The 14,555-nt window shown below is 40.9% G+C and overlaps 1 protein-coding gene across 1 annotated transcript; it reads right to left on the reverse strand.

Annotated features, from left to right (window-relative positions):
- Positions 1-865: 865 nt before the first annotated feature.
- On the reverse strand, positions 866-4,000 carry LOC147967008 (uncharacterized). The gene is made up of 3 exons (XM_087531010.1): positions 2,504-4,000; positions 2,127-2,395; positions 866-1,871 (listed from the first exon to the last, which is right to left on the reverse strand). The coding sequence occupies exons 1-3, from the start codon at positions 3,986-3,988 to the stop codon at positions 866-868; spliced, it is 2,760 nt and encodes a 919-aa protein (XP_087387136.1). The 5' UTR covers positions 3,989-4,000.
- Positions 4,001-14,555: the final 10,555 nt, after the last annotated feature.

Here is a 14,555-nt window from a genome sequence, read left to right on the forward strand (position 1 = left end):
CCTCGCTAGCCGAAGGGCGCTCACACCTGCTTATAAGCCCCGCCGCCGCTGCTGTCTCGAGCTCCTCTCTAAAGCAGGCCTTCTGGGCCTACCTCTGCTACTCTGCCCCGTGGGGCCTATTGGGCTTGCGGGCCTACTTCCTGGCCCAACAACAGGTTGGGTTTCTAGTCGTATGCAGGCCGCTGTTGCCCGGTAGGTGGGCTTTTTTCATTTAGTTTTTCTTTTCTGCTTTATTTATTTTGTTTTATTTATTTTTAGTTGTTTTTTGCTGTATTTAGAGTTTCTTTGTGAATATTTTTGATAGTTTTTAGAAACTTTCATTTAGTGTCGGTAGTTTTTAAATTTGAATAGTTTAAATTTTGAATTATTTGAAATTTGTGTGAATCACTAGTTTGTGAATAACTTAACTTTAAAAATACATTTTCCAGTGATTCTTTTTTCTTATGTTTAATATTAGTGTGTTTTATCATTATATTCAATTTGGTAATGCTTAAGTTATTTAAAAATGAAATGCCTTTGTAACGGATGAGTTTTCGTCCGAAACCCTGATACTTCGAAACAGATTGTCCATTTTGTACACGAAGTGCATCCAGTTTTTGTGGTAACCCTCTCTACTTTTTTGCACATGCTATGTGGGTGAAATTATGATACCATGCCAACTTTCATCCTTTTCTGAGTTCATTTGAAATGCTTTTCAATTTCAGGGTCATTTAGCTGAAAAATCAATAAATGCATGAAAGAATTTGCTTGCACATAAAATTTCTTCGCGTTTCAAATGCCAAAACACATAACTAGCTACCCTAACTATTACAGAGATTCCCTCCTGGGTGTGAAACACAGAAGAAAGTGATGATAGTTAAGCCGATCACATCCCAGATCTTTGGGTGTGAAACTTTTTCTTCGCGTGTGTCCCTTTGCGTCGTAGCCATGGAAAATCTTCATCATTTAACGGGATGCTCGGGTCAATATTCACTGTGAATGGAGCAATTTCATCAAACTTTTCATAATCTTCTGACTTGTCTGTCTTGTCATCCACTCCCACGATGTTTCTCTTCCCAGAAAGAACTATGTGCCGCTTTGACTCATCGTACGATGCATTCGCTTCCTTATCTTTTCTTTTTCTTGGCTTGGTAGACATGTCCTTCACATAGAAAACCTGTGCCACATCATTGGCTAGGACCAATGGTTCGTCTGCATACGCAAGATTGTTGAGATCCACTGTTGTCATTCCGTACTGCGGGTCTTCCGTTACCCCGCCTCGTGTCATATTGACCCATTTGCACCAAAACAAAGGGACCTTCAAACCACGTCGATAGTCAAGTTCCCATATGTCCTGTATATAACCATAATATGTTTCCTTTCCCGTCTTGGTTTCTGCATCAAAGCGGACACCACTATTTTGGTTGGTGCTCTTCTTATCTTGGGCGATCGTGTAAAATGTATTACCATTTATCTCGTACCCTTTGAAACTCATTATATTCGAAGATGGTAACTGGGACAGCAAGTACAGGTCATCTTCAATAGAGGTGTCATGCATGGTACGTGCTTGCAACCAGCTGGCGAAACTCCTGGTTTGTTCACGTGTAATCCAGTCATTAGACCGCTCCGGGTGTTTGGAGCGTAGCAAATTCTTGTGTTCATCCATATACGGAGCCACCAAGGCGGAATTCTGTAGAACTGTGTAGTGTGCTTCAGTGAGAGAATGTTCGTCCATACATATTATTTGTTCCCCTCCTAGCGTGCCTTTTCCATCCAGTCTGCCCTTATGCCGCGATTCAGGAACACCAATCGGCTTAAGGTCAGGAATAAAGTCAATACAAAACTCAATGACCTCCTCATTTTGATGGCCCTTGGAGATGCTTCTTTCTGGCCTAGCACGGTTATGAACATATTTCTTTAAGACTCCCATGAACCTCTCAAAGGGGAACATATTGTGTAGAAATACAGGACCCAAAACGTTAATCTCTTCGCATAGGTGAACTAGGACGTGCGTCATGATGTTGAAGAAGGATGGTGGGAACACCAACTCGAAACTGACAAGACATTGCACCAAATCATTCTGTAACCTTGGTATGATTTCTGGATCGATTACCTTCTGAGAGATTGCATTGAGAAATGCACATAACTTCACAATGGCTAATCGAACGTTTTCCGGTAGAAGCCCCCTCAATGCAACCGGAAGCAGTTGCGGCATAATCACGTGGCAGTCATGAGACTTTAGGTTCTGGAACTTTTTCTCTGCCATGTTTATTATTCCCTTTATATTCGACGAGAAGCCAAACGGTACCTTAATACTGAGCAGGCATTCAAAGAAGATTTCCTTCTCTTCTTTGGTAAGAGCGTAGCTTGCATGACCCTGATGTATGCCGTCTTTTCCGTGCATACGTTGCTGGTCCTCCCGTGCCTCGGGTGTATCTTTTGTCTTCCCATACACGCCCAAGAAGCCAAGCAGGGTCACACAAAGATTCTTCGTCACGTGCATCACGTCGATTGCGGAGCGGACCTCGAGGTCTTTCCAATAGGGCAGGTCCCAAAATATAGATTTCTTCTTCCACATGGGTGCGCGTCCGTCAGCGTCATTCGGAACAGGTTGTCCACCAGGACCCTTTCCAAAGACCACCTTCAAATCCTTGACCATATCATGTACATCAGCACCAGTACAGTGGCGAGGCTTCGTCCGGTGATCCGCCTCACCTTTGAAATGCTTGCCTTTCTTTCTTACGGGATGCCTGCTCGGAAGAAATCGACGATGTCCCAGGTACACATTATTATTAGCCAAATATATACTGTCAGTACCGTCCAAACAGTGCGTGCATGCGCGGTATCCCTTGTTTGTCTGTCCTGAAAGGTTACTGAGAGCAGGCCAATCATTGATGGTCACGAACAGCAACGCCTTTAGGTCAAATTCTTCCCCCATGTGCTCATCCCACGCACGTACACCTGTTCCATTCCACAGTTGTAAGAGTTCTTCAACTAATGGCCTTAGGTACACATCAATGTCGTTGCCGGGTTGCTTAGGGCCTTGGATGAGCACTGGCATCATAATGAACTTCCGCTTCATGCACAACCAAGGAGGAAGGTTATACAAACATAGAGTCACAGGCCAGGTGCTATGCTTGATGTTCTGCTCCCCAAAAGGATTAATGCCATCTGCGCTTAGACCAAACCATACGCTCCTTGCGTCATCTGCAAACTCCTTCCCGTACTTTCTTTCGATTTTTCTCCACTGCGACCCGTCAGCGGGTACTCTCAACTTTCCGTCTTTCTTACGGTCTTCTCTGTGCCATCGCATTGCCTTGGCATGCTCTTTGTTTTGGAACAAACGTTTCAACCGTGGTATTATAGGAGCATACCACATCACCTTGGCAGGAATCTTCTTCTTGGGGCGCCGGCCCTCCACATCATCAGGGTCATCGCGGCAGATCTTATAGCGCAATGCACCACATACCGGGCAAGCGTTCAAATCCTCGTACTCACCGCGGTAGAGGATGCAATCATTAGGGCATGCATGTATCTTCTGCACCTCTAACCCTAGAGGGCAGACAACCTTCTTTGCTTCGTACGTACTCTCGGGCAATTCATTGTCCTTTGGAAGCATATCCTTTATCATTACCAGCAACTTTCCAAATCCCTTGTCAGATACACCATTCTCTGCCTTCCATTGCAGCAATTCCAATGTGGTGCCCAGCTTTTTCTTGTCACCTACGCAATTCGGGTACAACAATTTTTTGTGATCCTCTAACATGCGCTGCAACTTCTTCTTCTCCAAATCACTTGCGCAGTTTCTCTTTGCATCGGCAATGGCCCGACCTAGATCATCAACGGGCTCATCTGATGCCTCTTCTTCAGCTTCTTCCCGCATTGCCGGCTCAGCTTCTTCCCGCATTACCGGCTCAGCTTCTTCCCCCATTGTTGTATCATCGTATTCAGGGAACCCATGGCCAGGATAGCTGTCGTCGTCCTCTTCTTCTTCATTGTCTTCCATCATAACCCCTCTTTCTCCGTGCTTGGTCCAAACATTATAATGGGGCATGAAACCGGTCTTAAACAGGTGGACGTGAATGGTTCTTGATGTAGAGTAATTGTGACCATTCTTACAGCGAGCACATGGACAAGGCATAAAACCATCCGCCCGCTTGTTTGCCTCAGCCGCAAGCAGAAAAGTACGCACGCCCTCAACGAACTGGGGAGAGCATCGGTCATCGTACATCCATTGCCGGCTCATCTTCATTACACAACACCGAATAGACCAAATTAATACAAGTTCATACATAAAGTTCATACAACACTTAAATGCAACAAACAAATAACTCTCTAGCTAAAGCATTTAAATGCAACAACAAATACGATCAAGATCGCAACTAAGGTAACAATGGATCCAACAGCATAATGATACCAAGCCTCACTATCGATGGCATATTTTCTAATCTTTCTAATCTTCAAGCGCATTTTCTCCATCTTGATCTTGTGACCATCGACGACATCGGCAACATGCAACTCCAATTCCATCTTCTCCCCCTCAATTCTTTTCAATTTTCTTTCAAGTACTCGTTTTCTCTTTCAACTAAATTTAACCTCTCGGCAATAGGGTCGGTTGGAATTTCCGGTTCAGATACCTCCTAGAAAAAAATTCTATGTCAACTTGATGGGCATAATTTGTCATAAACACGAAATGCAACTAGTTTTAAAAGAGAATATACATACCACATCTGAATCATAACAAGGACTAGGGCCGACGGGGACGGATATCAAAACCATGGCACTATATGTATAACAAACAACGTACGGGTAAGATAATTATACGAGTAACTATATATCCAAATCACACAAACATCAATTTTTATATAAAATTTCATGAACAAGAGGCTCACCACAAGGTGGTGCCGGCGACGGGACGGTGCGGGCGATCGACGGTGGCTACGATGGAGATTTAGAAGGCACTAAGTAAACCACACCTACATATGCAAACTAAGTGTTATTTTTGACCTCAAATTGCATATAAATCAAATACTAGCACATATATATATATATATCCTCCCAAATTACTAAACTCACAAATTAATCACTATATAAACCAATGCAAGAGCTAATCTAGTAATGAGAGATGAAAGGACAAAGTTGCTAACCTTTGTGATCATTTGAATGGATGAGGGCCTTCAAATCTTGACAAATTTTGGGCAAATTTTGTGATGAACTCGAGAGGAAGAAGGGAAGAACAGAGGAGAGGGCCGGAGAGGGGAAAGGGGGAAGAACAGAGTGCTGGTGGACGAAGGGTTTATATAGGACGACCTTTAGTACCGGTTCGTGGCACGAACCGATACTAAAGGTGCTGGAGGGGCCCCATTCTGGCAACATCCTGCCACCACTCTCATTAGTACCGGTTCGTGGCACGAACCGGTGCTAAAGGTTCGCCACAAACCGGTACTAATGAAAGCGGCCCGGCTATCCGTTGGAACCGGCACTAATGTGTACATTAGTGCCGGCTCAAATACAAACCGGCACTAATGTGCTTCACGTTTGACCATTTTTCTACTAGTGTGTCTTGGGGCATAAAGTTTCTGAAAGAGGTATTGAAGTTGATAAAGCCAAGGTTGATGCTATTGAAAAGATGCCATGTCCCAAGGACATCAAAGGTATAAGAAGTTTCCTTGGTCATGCCGGTTTTTATAGGAGGTTCATTAAGGACTTCTCAAAAATCTCTCGGCCTCTAACTAATTTATTACAAAAAGATATACCATTTGTCTTTGATGATGATTGTGTAGAAGCATTTGAAATACTTAAGAAAGCATTGATCTCTGCACCTATTGTTCAGCCACCTGATTGGAATTTACCCTTTGAAATTATGTGTGATGCTAGTGATTATGCTGTAGGTGTTGTTCTAGGACAAAGAGTTGATAAGAAACTAAATGTTATTCAATATGCTATTAAAACTCTAGACAATGCTCAAAGAAATTATGCTACTACTGAAAAAGAATTCTTAGCAGTTGTTTTTGCTTGTGATAAGTTTAGGCCTTATATTGTTGATTCTAAAGTAACTATTCACACTGATCATGCTGCTATTAAATATCTTATGGAAAAGAAAGATGCTAAACCTAGACTTATTAGATGGGTTCTCTTGCTACAAGAATTTGATTTGCATATTGTTGATAGAAAAGGAGTTGAGAACCCCGTTGCAGACAACTTGTCTAGGTTAGAAAATGTGCTTGATGACCCACTACCTATTGATCATAGCTTCCCTGATGAGCAGTTAAATGTCATAAATACTTCTCATGCTGCTCCATGGTATGCTGGTCATGCTAATTACATTGTTGCTAAGTTTATACCACCTAGTTTCACATACCAGCAAAAGAAAAAGTTCTTTTATGATTTGAGGCATTACTTTTGGGATGACCCACATATTTATAAAGAAGGAGTAGATGGTGTTATTAGACGTTGTGTACCTGAGCATGAACAGGAACAGATCCCACGCAAGTGTCACTCCGAAGCTTATGAAGGACACCATGCTGGAGATAGGATTGCACATAAGGTACTGCAATCTGGTTTTTATTGGCCTACTCTCTTCAAGGATGCCCGTAAGTTTGTCTTATCTTGTGATGAATGTCAAAGAATTGGTAATATTAGTAGATGTCAAGAAATGCCTATGAATTATTCACTTGTTATTGAACCATTTGATGTTTGGGGCTTTGACTATATGGGACCTTTTCCTTCCTCTAATGGTTATACACATATTTTAGTTGCTATTGATTACGTTACTAAGTAGGCAGAAGCTATTCCAACTAGTAGTGTTGATCATAACACTTCTATTAAAATGCTTAAAGAAGTTATTTTCCCAAGGTTTGGAGTCCCTAGATATTTAATGACTGATGGTGGTTCACATTTTATTCATGGTGCTTTCCGTAAAATGCTTGCTAAATATGATGTTAATCATAGAATTGCATCCCCTTATCACCCTCAGTCTAGTGGTCAAGTAGAATTGAGCAATAGAGAACTCAAATTAATTTTGCAAAAGACTGTTAATAGGTCCAGAAAGAATTGGTCCAAGAAACTTGATGATGCATTATGGGCCTATAGAACTGCATATAAAAATCCTATGGGTATGTCTCCGTATAAAATGGTCTATGGAAAAGCATGTCACTTACCTCTCGAACTAGAACACAAGGCTTATTGGGCTATTAAAGAACTTAATTATGATTTTAAACTTGCTGGTGAGAAGAGGTTATTTGATATTAGCTCACTTGATGAATGGAGAACCCAAGCCTACGAAAATGCCAAGTTGTTTAAAGAAAAAGTTAAAAGATGGCATGACAAAAGGATACAAAAGCGTGAGTTTAACGTAGGTGATTATGTATTGCTATACAACTCTCGTTTAAGATTTTTTGCATGAAAACTTCTCTCTAAATGGGAAGGCCCGTACGTTATCGAGGAGGTCTATCGTTCCGGTGCCATAAAAATCAACAACTTCGAAGGCACAAATCCAAAGGTGGTGAACGGTCAAAGAATCAAACACTATATCTCAGGTAATCCCATAAATGTTGAAACCAATGTTATTGAAACCGTAACCCCGGAGGAGTACATAAAGGACACTTTCCAGAACGTTTCAGACTTCGAAAAGAAATAGGTATGTGGTACGGTAAGTAAACCAACTCCAAAATAGTTTTTAAGGCAATATTTCTCCGTTTTGGAATATTAAAAAAAATAGAAAAATAAGTAGCAGTCCGAAAAGGACACGAGGGCCCCACGAGGGTGGAGGGCGCGCCCTACCCCCTGGGCGCGCCCCCTACCTCGTGGGCACCTCGTGTGCTCTCCGGACTCCGTTTTCTTACAAGACACATATTTTGGTCGGTAAAAATTCATTATATAACCTCCTGGGGGTTTTGACTCCCGTATCACGCAAAAATCTCCTGTCTTTGTTTCGAGCTGTTTTTCTGACATATCTAGATTATCATGACGTCTCCAAGTGCTCCCAAGGACAAGTTCTTCGAGAAGGTCATCAACCCTTACCTCGCGGAGGTGCAGCGACACCCTCAAACCATTGAGATGCGTGATGGGTTGCTGCACATCCGTGACGCTAAGGGACCGAAGGGGAACGGAAGCGTGGAGACGAGGCTCGAAGCAATGGAGCAACAAGTTTTCAAGTGTCAGGGGATGGTGGAGCGTGGACTCAACTCCAACTACATGATGATAGCAGAGTTCACCAACAAACACAAGCTGGATGCCGAGAACATCGGGGAGACCATCTTCAAGCTTCACGAGAAAATCAAGCACCTTCAAGCTCAGATCTATGACCTGCAAAACCAAAACTGTGAGTATGAATATAGATTCAAAGGGATGAGTTTGGCTGCAGATTTGAGGATCCCGGAGACTAGGTCATCCTTCTATGATGGTGAGCCTATGCATTGGAAGAAGGACGACAAGCCTACGCCATCAATAAAATCACCACCGTCTCCACCAACAAAGAAGAATTGAGTATCTGGTATGGGCACTCCACTTGGCAACTGCCAAGCTTGGGGGAGTGCCCCGGTATCGTATCACCATCACTTTTATCTTTACCGTTTTTCTTAGTTCAATCCTTTTGGTAATATCTTGATCTAGTAGAATAAAAGCACTTAGTATGATCTAGTTGTGAGTTTTGCTTTATTATCCTTCTATGTAATCGAGTCCGTGAGCTATATAATAAAGATTAGTGTTGAGTCAAGGGCTTGATTATTTTGCCATGATCCTAAGTGAATAAAAGAAATGAGAAAGAAATAAAAAGAAACAAAGATATCATGTGACTCTTATGGAGAGTAATGAGCTCACATAGAAAGAGTATGATGAATAAAAGTTATTGAGGGTTGACAAACATAGTTTTGGTCATCGTTGCAATTAATAGGAAGTAATAAAGAAAGAGAGGTCTTCACATATAAATATACTATCTTGGACATCTTTTATGATTGTGAGCACTCATTAAAATATGACATGCTAAAGAGTTGACATTGGACAAGGAAGACAACGTAATGGGTTATGTTTTCTTACATCTGAGATAAATTATATTGTCTTGGATCCTCCAACATGTTGAGATTGCCTTTTCTCCCTCATGCTAGCCAAATTCATTGCACCAAGTAGAAATACTACTTGTGCTTCCAAATACCCTCAAACCAGTTTTGCCATGAGAGTCCACCATACCTACCTATGGATTGAGTAAGATCCGTTGTCATCGGTGCAAGCAATAAAAAAATTGCTCTCTAAGTATGTATGATTGATTGGTGTGGAAGGAATAAGCTTTATACGATCGTGTGATATGGAAGTAATAAAAGCGACAGACTGCATAATAAAGGTCCATATCACAAGTGGCAATATAAAGTGATGTTCTTTCGCATTAGGATTTTGTGCATCCAACCATAAAAGCGCATGACAACCTCTACTTCCATCTGCGAAGGGCCTATCTTTTACTTTTATCTCCTATACTGCAAAAGAGTCATGGTGATCTTCACCCTTCCTTTTTACATTTTATCCTTAGGCAAGCACAATATGTTGGAAAGATCCTGGTATATATGGCTAATTGCATGTGGGTTTTCATGAACTATTACTGTTGACATTACCCTTGAGGTAAAACGTTGGGAGGCAAAACTATAAGCCCCTATCTTTCTCTGTGTCCGATTAAAACTCCATACCCATAAGTATTGCGTGAGTGTCAGCAATTGTGAAGGATTATATGATAGTTGAGTATGTGGACTTGCTGAAAAGCTCTTATACATTGACTCTTTCCTATGTTATGATAAATTGCAATTGCTTCAATGACTGAGATTGTAGTTTGTTAGTTTTCAATGAAGTTTACGATTCATACTTGATATTGTGATTGAATTATTACTCTAGCATAATAAATCATATGACAAGAATTATATAAGTTGTTCTAAAAATGATCATGATGCCCTCATGTCCGTATTTTATTTTATCGACACCTTCATCTCTAAACATGTGGACATATTTTTCGATTTCGGCTTTTCGCTTGAGGACAAGCAAGGTCTAAGCTTGGGGGAGTTGATACGTTCATTTTGCATCATGCTTTTATATCAATATTTATTGCATTATGGGCTGTTATTACACATTATGTCACAATACTTATGCCTATTCTCTCTTATTTTACAAGGTTTACATAAAGAGGGAGAATGCCGGCAGCTGGGATTCTGGCTGGAAAAGGAGCAAATATTAGAGACCTATTCTGCACAGCTCCAAAAGTCCTGAAACTTCACGGATGATGTTTTCCAAATATATAAAAAAATATTGAGCGCAAGAACTTCACTAGGGGGGCACACCCTGCCCACGAGGGTGGGGGCGTGCCCTACCCCCTGGGCGTGCCCCCTACCTCGTGGCCCCCTGGTGGACCTCCAGTAACCATCTTCTGCTATATGGACTCTCTCGATGGAAAAATAATAAGAAGCCATCTTCTCGGACGAAACTCCGCCGCCACGAGGCGGAGCCAATCTAGGGTTCTGGCGGGGCTGTTCTGCCGGGGAAACTTCCCTCTCGGAGGGGGAAATCATCGCCATCGTCATCACCAACTCTCCTCTCATCGGGAGAGGGCAATCTCCATCAACATCTTCGTCAGCACCATCTCATCTCAAAACCCTAGTTCATCTCTTGTATACAATTCTTGTCTCCAAGTCCGAGATTGGTGTTAGTAGGTTGCTAGTAGTGTTAATTACTCCTTGTAGTTGATGCTAGTTCGTTTAATTGGTGGAAGATCATATGTTCAGATCCTATATGCACATTAATACCCCTCTAATTATGAACATGAACATGTTTATGCTTTGTGAGTAGTTACTTTTGTTCTTGAGGACATGGGAGAAGTCTTGCTATTAGTAGTCATGTGAATTTGGTATTCGTTCGATATTTTGATGAGATGTATGTTGTCTCTCCTCTAGTGGTGTTATGTGAACGTCGACTACATGACACTTCACCATTATTTGGGCCTAGAGGAAGGCATTGGGAAGTAATAAGTAGATGATGGGTTGCTAAAGTGACAGAAGCTTAAACCCTAGTTTATGCGTTGCTTCGTAAGGGGCTGATTTGGATCCATATGTTTCATGCTATGGTTAGGTTTACCTTAATACTTTTGTTGTATTTGCGGATGCTTGCAATAGAGGTTAATCATAAGTGGGATGCTTGTCCAAGTAAGGGCAGCACCCAAGCACCGGTCCACCCACATACCAAATTATCAAAGTACCGAACGCGAATCATATGAACGTGATGAAAACTAGCTTGACGATATTCCCATGTGTCCTCGGGAGCGCTTTACATCATATAAGAGTTTGTCCAGGCTTGTCCTTTGCTACAAAAAGGATTGGGCCACCTTGCTGCACCATATTTACTTTCGTTATTTGTTGCTCGTTACAAATTATTCTATCACAAAACTATCTGTTACCACTTATTTCAGTACTTGCAGAGAATACCTTGCTGGAAACCGCTTATCATTTCCTTCTGCTCCTTGTTGGGTTCGACACTCTTACTTATCGAAAGGACTACGATAGATCCCCTATACTTGTGGGTCATCACATACCTAGTTTAATCTCGTTACCGGCAAGTCTCTTTACTCGTTCCATAATACATCATCTCGTAACTAACTCCTTAGTCATTCTCTTGCAAGGCTTCTTATGATGTGTATTGCCGAGAGGGCCCAGAGATACCTCTCCAATACTCGGAGTGACAAATCCTAATCTCGATCTATGCCAACTCAACAAACACCTTCGGAGATACCTGTAGAGCATCTTGATGATCACCCAGTTACGTTGTGATATTTGATAGCACACAAGGTATTCCTCCGGTATTCGGGAGTTGCATAATTTCATAGTCGAAGGGATATGTATTTGACATGAAAAAAACAATAGCAATAAATTGAACGATCATTATGCTAAGCTAACGGATGGGTATTGTCCATCACATCATTCTTCTAATGATGTGATCCCATTATCAAATGACAACACATGTCTATGGTTAAGAAACCTTAACTATCTTTTGTAACATCCCAAATTTTCAATTTGGAATGTTATACATAGGTCATCATATGCATATCATATTTTATTTGTATTTCGTTTGCAATCCTAGAAATCCTGAGCAACTCAAGGACTCACGGAGAGAGTTGGGGATTTTATTATTTTCATATTTGAATTTTCTCAAATATTGAAAAGAGGATCATTTTGGTTTTAATTATTTTTCTCTCTGAAATATTTCAATAAAAAAATGAGAGGAGATTAAATGACTTCTCCAAAATAAAAGAAATATTGAAGGAAAAATGTTAAAATCAAATAAATAATTTTTATTTGGATTTTATTGCTATTTTATTCAAATTAGAAAAATATGCATTCTTATAAAAATTGCATTTTTAGGCTAAGAAAATGTTCACTATGTTCTAAATATTTTATTTAGACAGTGAAAATTGTTTTTGGCATTTTTAGAATTTTTTTATATTTATTTAAGATTTTTCCTTTTCGGCGGAATTTATTTTTGGCACGGTATGATTACAATATTAACCAATTTAGTTGTGAACCTTGTTAATTACATAGCAGCAGCAGGCCATCAGCAGCAACAACAACAAAGCCTTTAGTCCCAAACAAGTTGGGGTAGGCTAGAGCTTAGACCCACAAGATCTCGCAACCAACTCGTGGTACTGGCATCTGGATAGTTAGCTTCCACGCACCCCTATCCATGGCTAGTCTCAGCTTTCAGAGCCATCATGACTTCTCCAGTCAACTCAGATCCCTTTCCTATCAAACCGAACTCAACTCAGTGTAATCTTTTGGCATAAGGCTTTCAAACTAGCAACTATATACTACGCGATTCTTTTTTTGTATTAGCGATGACAATGGTAGCTAGTCCGGGCCATGGTCAGGTATAGGCTTGGGAGTTGGGACATGGACCTGATTTAGCATTTTTAGCAACGTCATCTATTAGGATGCCAAATATTTTAATCCCTAACTAGGAAGTGGTTAACATAATCCCCCAGGCCCCAGCATTAGGATAATGAGCTTCTTTTGCATAGTTTTCTTCGTGAAGGCAATATGATGTGAAATCAAAACAACCTCCTTGGAAGGAAACATTTTATTTTGTTCGCACCAAACAAGGCCTACTAATTAAGTACTCCCTTTGTACTAAGCTTGAGACATTTATTTTGGAACGGAGGGAGTAGAAATTACTAGTCTGTCTGTCTTGTTTTTCTTAATGGCCTATTGGCTGATTCTTTCAGCCCTAGGGACAAATGATCTCAAGACTGAATAATACAGTTGTACGTTTTCAGATGTTCTGTTGCGTTTGTTTGTAATCGATTACAAATTCAGTTCGTTGGATTGTTTCTTGTTCTGAACATATGTTTTACCTTTATGCTCTTATTTAGTTCTAGAAGAATGCCAGTGAAAGCATTGGCAATCTGATGACACCTTCTTATTTTTGTGTGGCGCGGAAGGGGAGGTCAAAGGCCCAAGGCCGCTGCTAGATGTATCTTGATCGACCGTCCTATCTTCTGAGCGAAAAAAACTTGTAATTAATTGGTTATGTGTGTGCTACTGTAGGATCTGTGTGCCTGGAGCTTGTCCCAGAGGATCCGTGTGTTAATGTAAGGTTTATGTATTGGGTTTAACCCCACGGTTGTGTATTAGGTGCACTTGTTTATTATGGCACCTTTTTCGTTAACGGTTGAAAAGGGGGTCAATCTGATGCCTTTGTGTTCCCTGGAGCCTGAGTGCCACTGCAAGGGCGGGTCCAACCGGAGAATGAAACATATTTGGGTCGCCGGCATGTTCTGCTCCTCACAATTTTCGCCCGCTTACGATTCGGTCGCCTGGGTAAGGCTGAAATGAAGATTGCAGTGTTGTGGTTGGTTCGAGCTGTGGATGGTTTGTGATTCAGCTTTTGAGAATGTGTGCTGTTTCTAGTCATTCTGGGCCTTCTCATTAAACTGCATTTGAGTATATGTCATTTTGTGCAGCCAAATGGAATGGACTTTCATCAGGGAAAATTAAGAAGCAGACACATTCAGCTTGGCAATAATAATAATCAATATTAATGTTACTAAAAGTTTTTTTCTGGGTAATGTTGCTAAAAGTTTGGCTGCTGGTCGAGTATTAATTTGTTTTGACCTATCAATCAACTCAGTGGATAACATAATAAGCAAATTCCCACTGGCGGGTGCAACCAAAAAATGTTGAGAAAAAGATGTTCACAAAATCTACAAATTGTTCACGAATTTAAAATGTTCTTGATTTAAAAAAACATTCAAAATTTTTGTTTTTGAATTTCAGAAAATGTTCACGAATTTGAAAATGCTACTAAATTACAAAAGTTGTTTCAAAATTTGCGTCTTGAATTTCAGAAAATGTTCCCAAGTTTCATTTAAATATTATTAATGTATTTCGAAAATTGTGCCAGGATTTTTTAAAAAAAGTTCACGCATTTGATCCTCTCTAATCCCCGCAAAGGTCCGTGTCGGCGGCGGACCGGCCCAAATCGTTTGGGCCTTGACAGCCCAGCAGACCGACCCAGAACCGCTCTGGCTAACTTTACTTGACCCCGGAGCCCTCTGG

The sequence above is a fragment of the Triticum urartu genome, chromosome 6A (genome assembly GCF_056163025.1).
Source record: "Triticum urartu cultivar PI428250 chromosome 6A, HENAU_Tu73, whole genome shotgun sequence".
Lineage (NCBI taxonomy): Eukaryota > Viridiplantae > Streptophyta > Magnoliopsida > Poales > Poaceae > Triticum > Triticum urartu.

Coding starts and splice junctions, on each gene's coding strand:
- LOC147967008 (XM_087531010.1), bottom strand. CDS start 3,988: ATGATGGAAGACAATGAAGAAGAAGAGGACGACGACAGCTATCCTGGC. Junction 2,396..2,503: donor CCTATTGGAAAGACCTCGAG/GTCCGCTCCGCA, acceptor GAGGCACGGGAG/GACCAGCAACGTATGCACGG. Junction 1,872..2,126: donor GTTCGATTAGCCATTGTGAA/GTTATGTGCATT, acceptor TAACCGTGCTAG/GCCAGAAAGAAGCATCTCCA.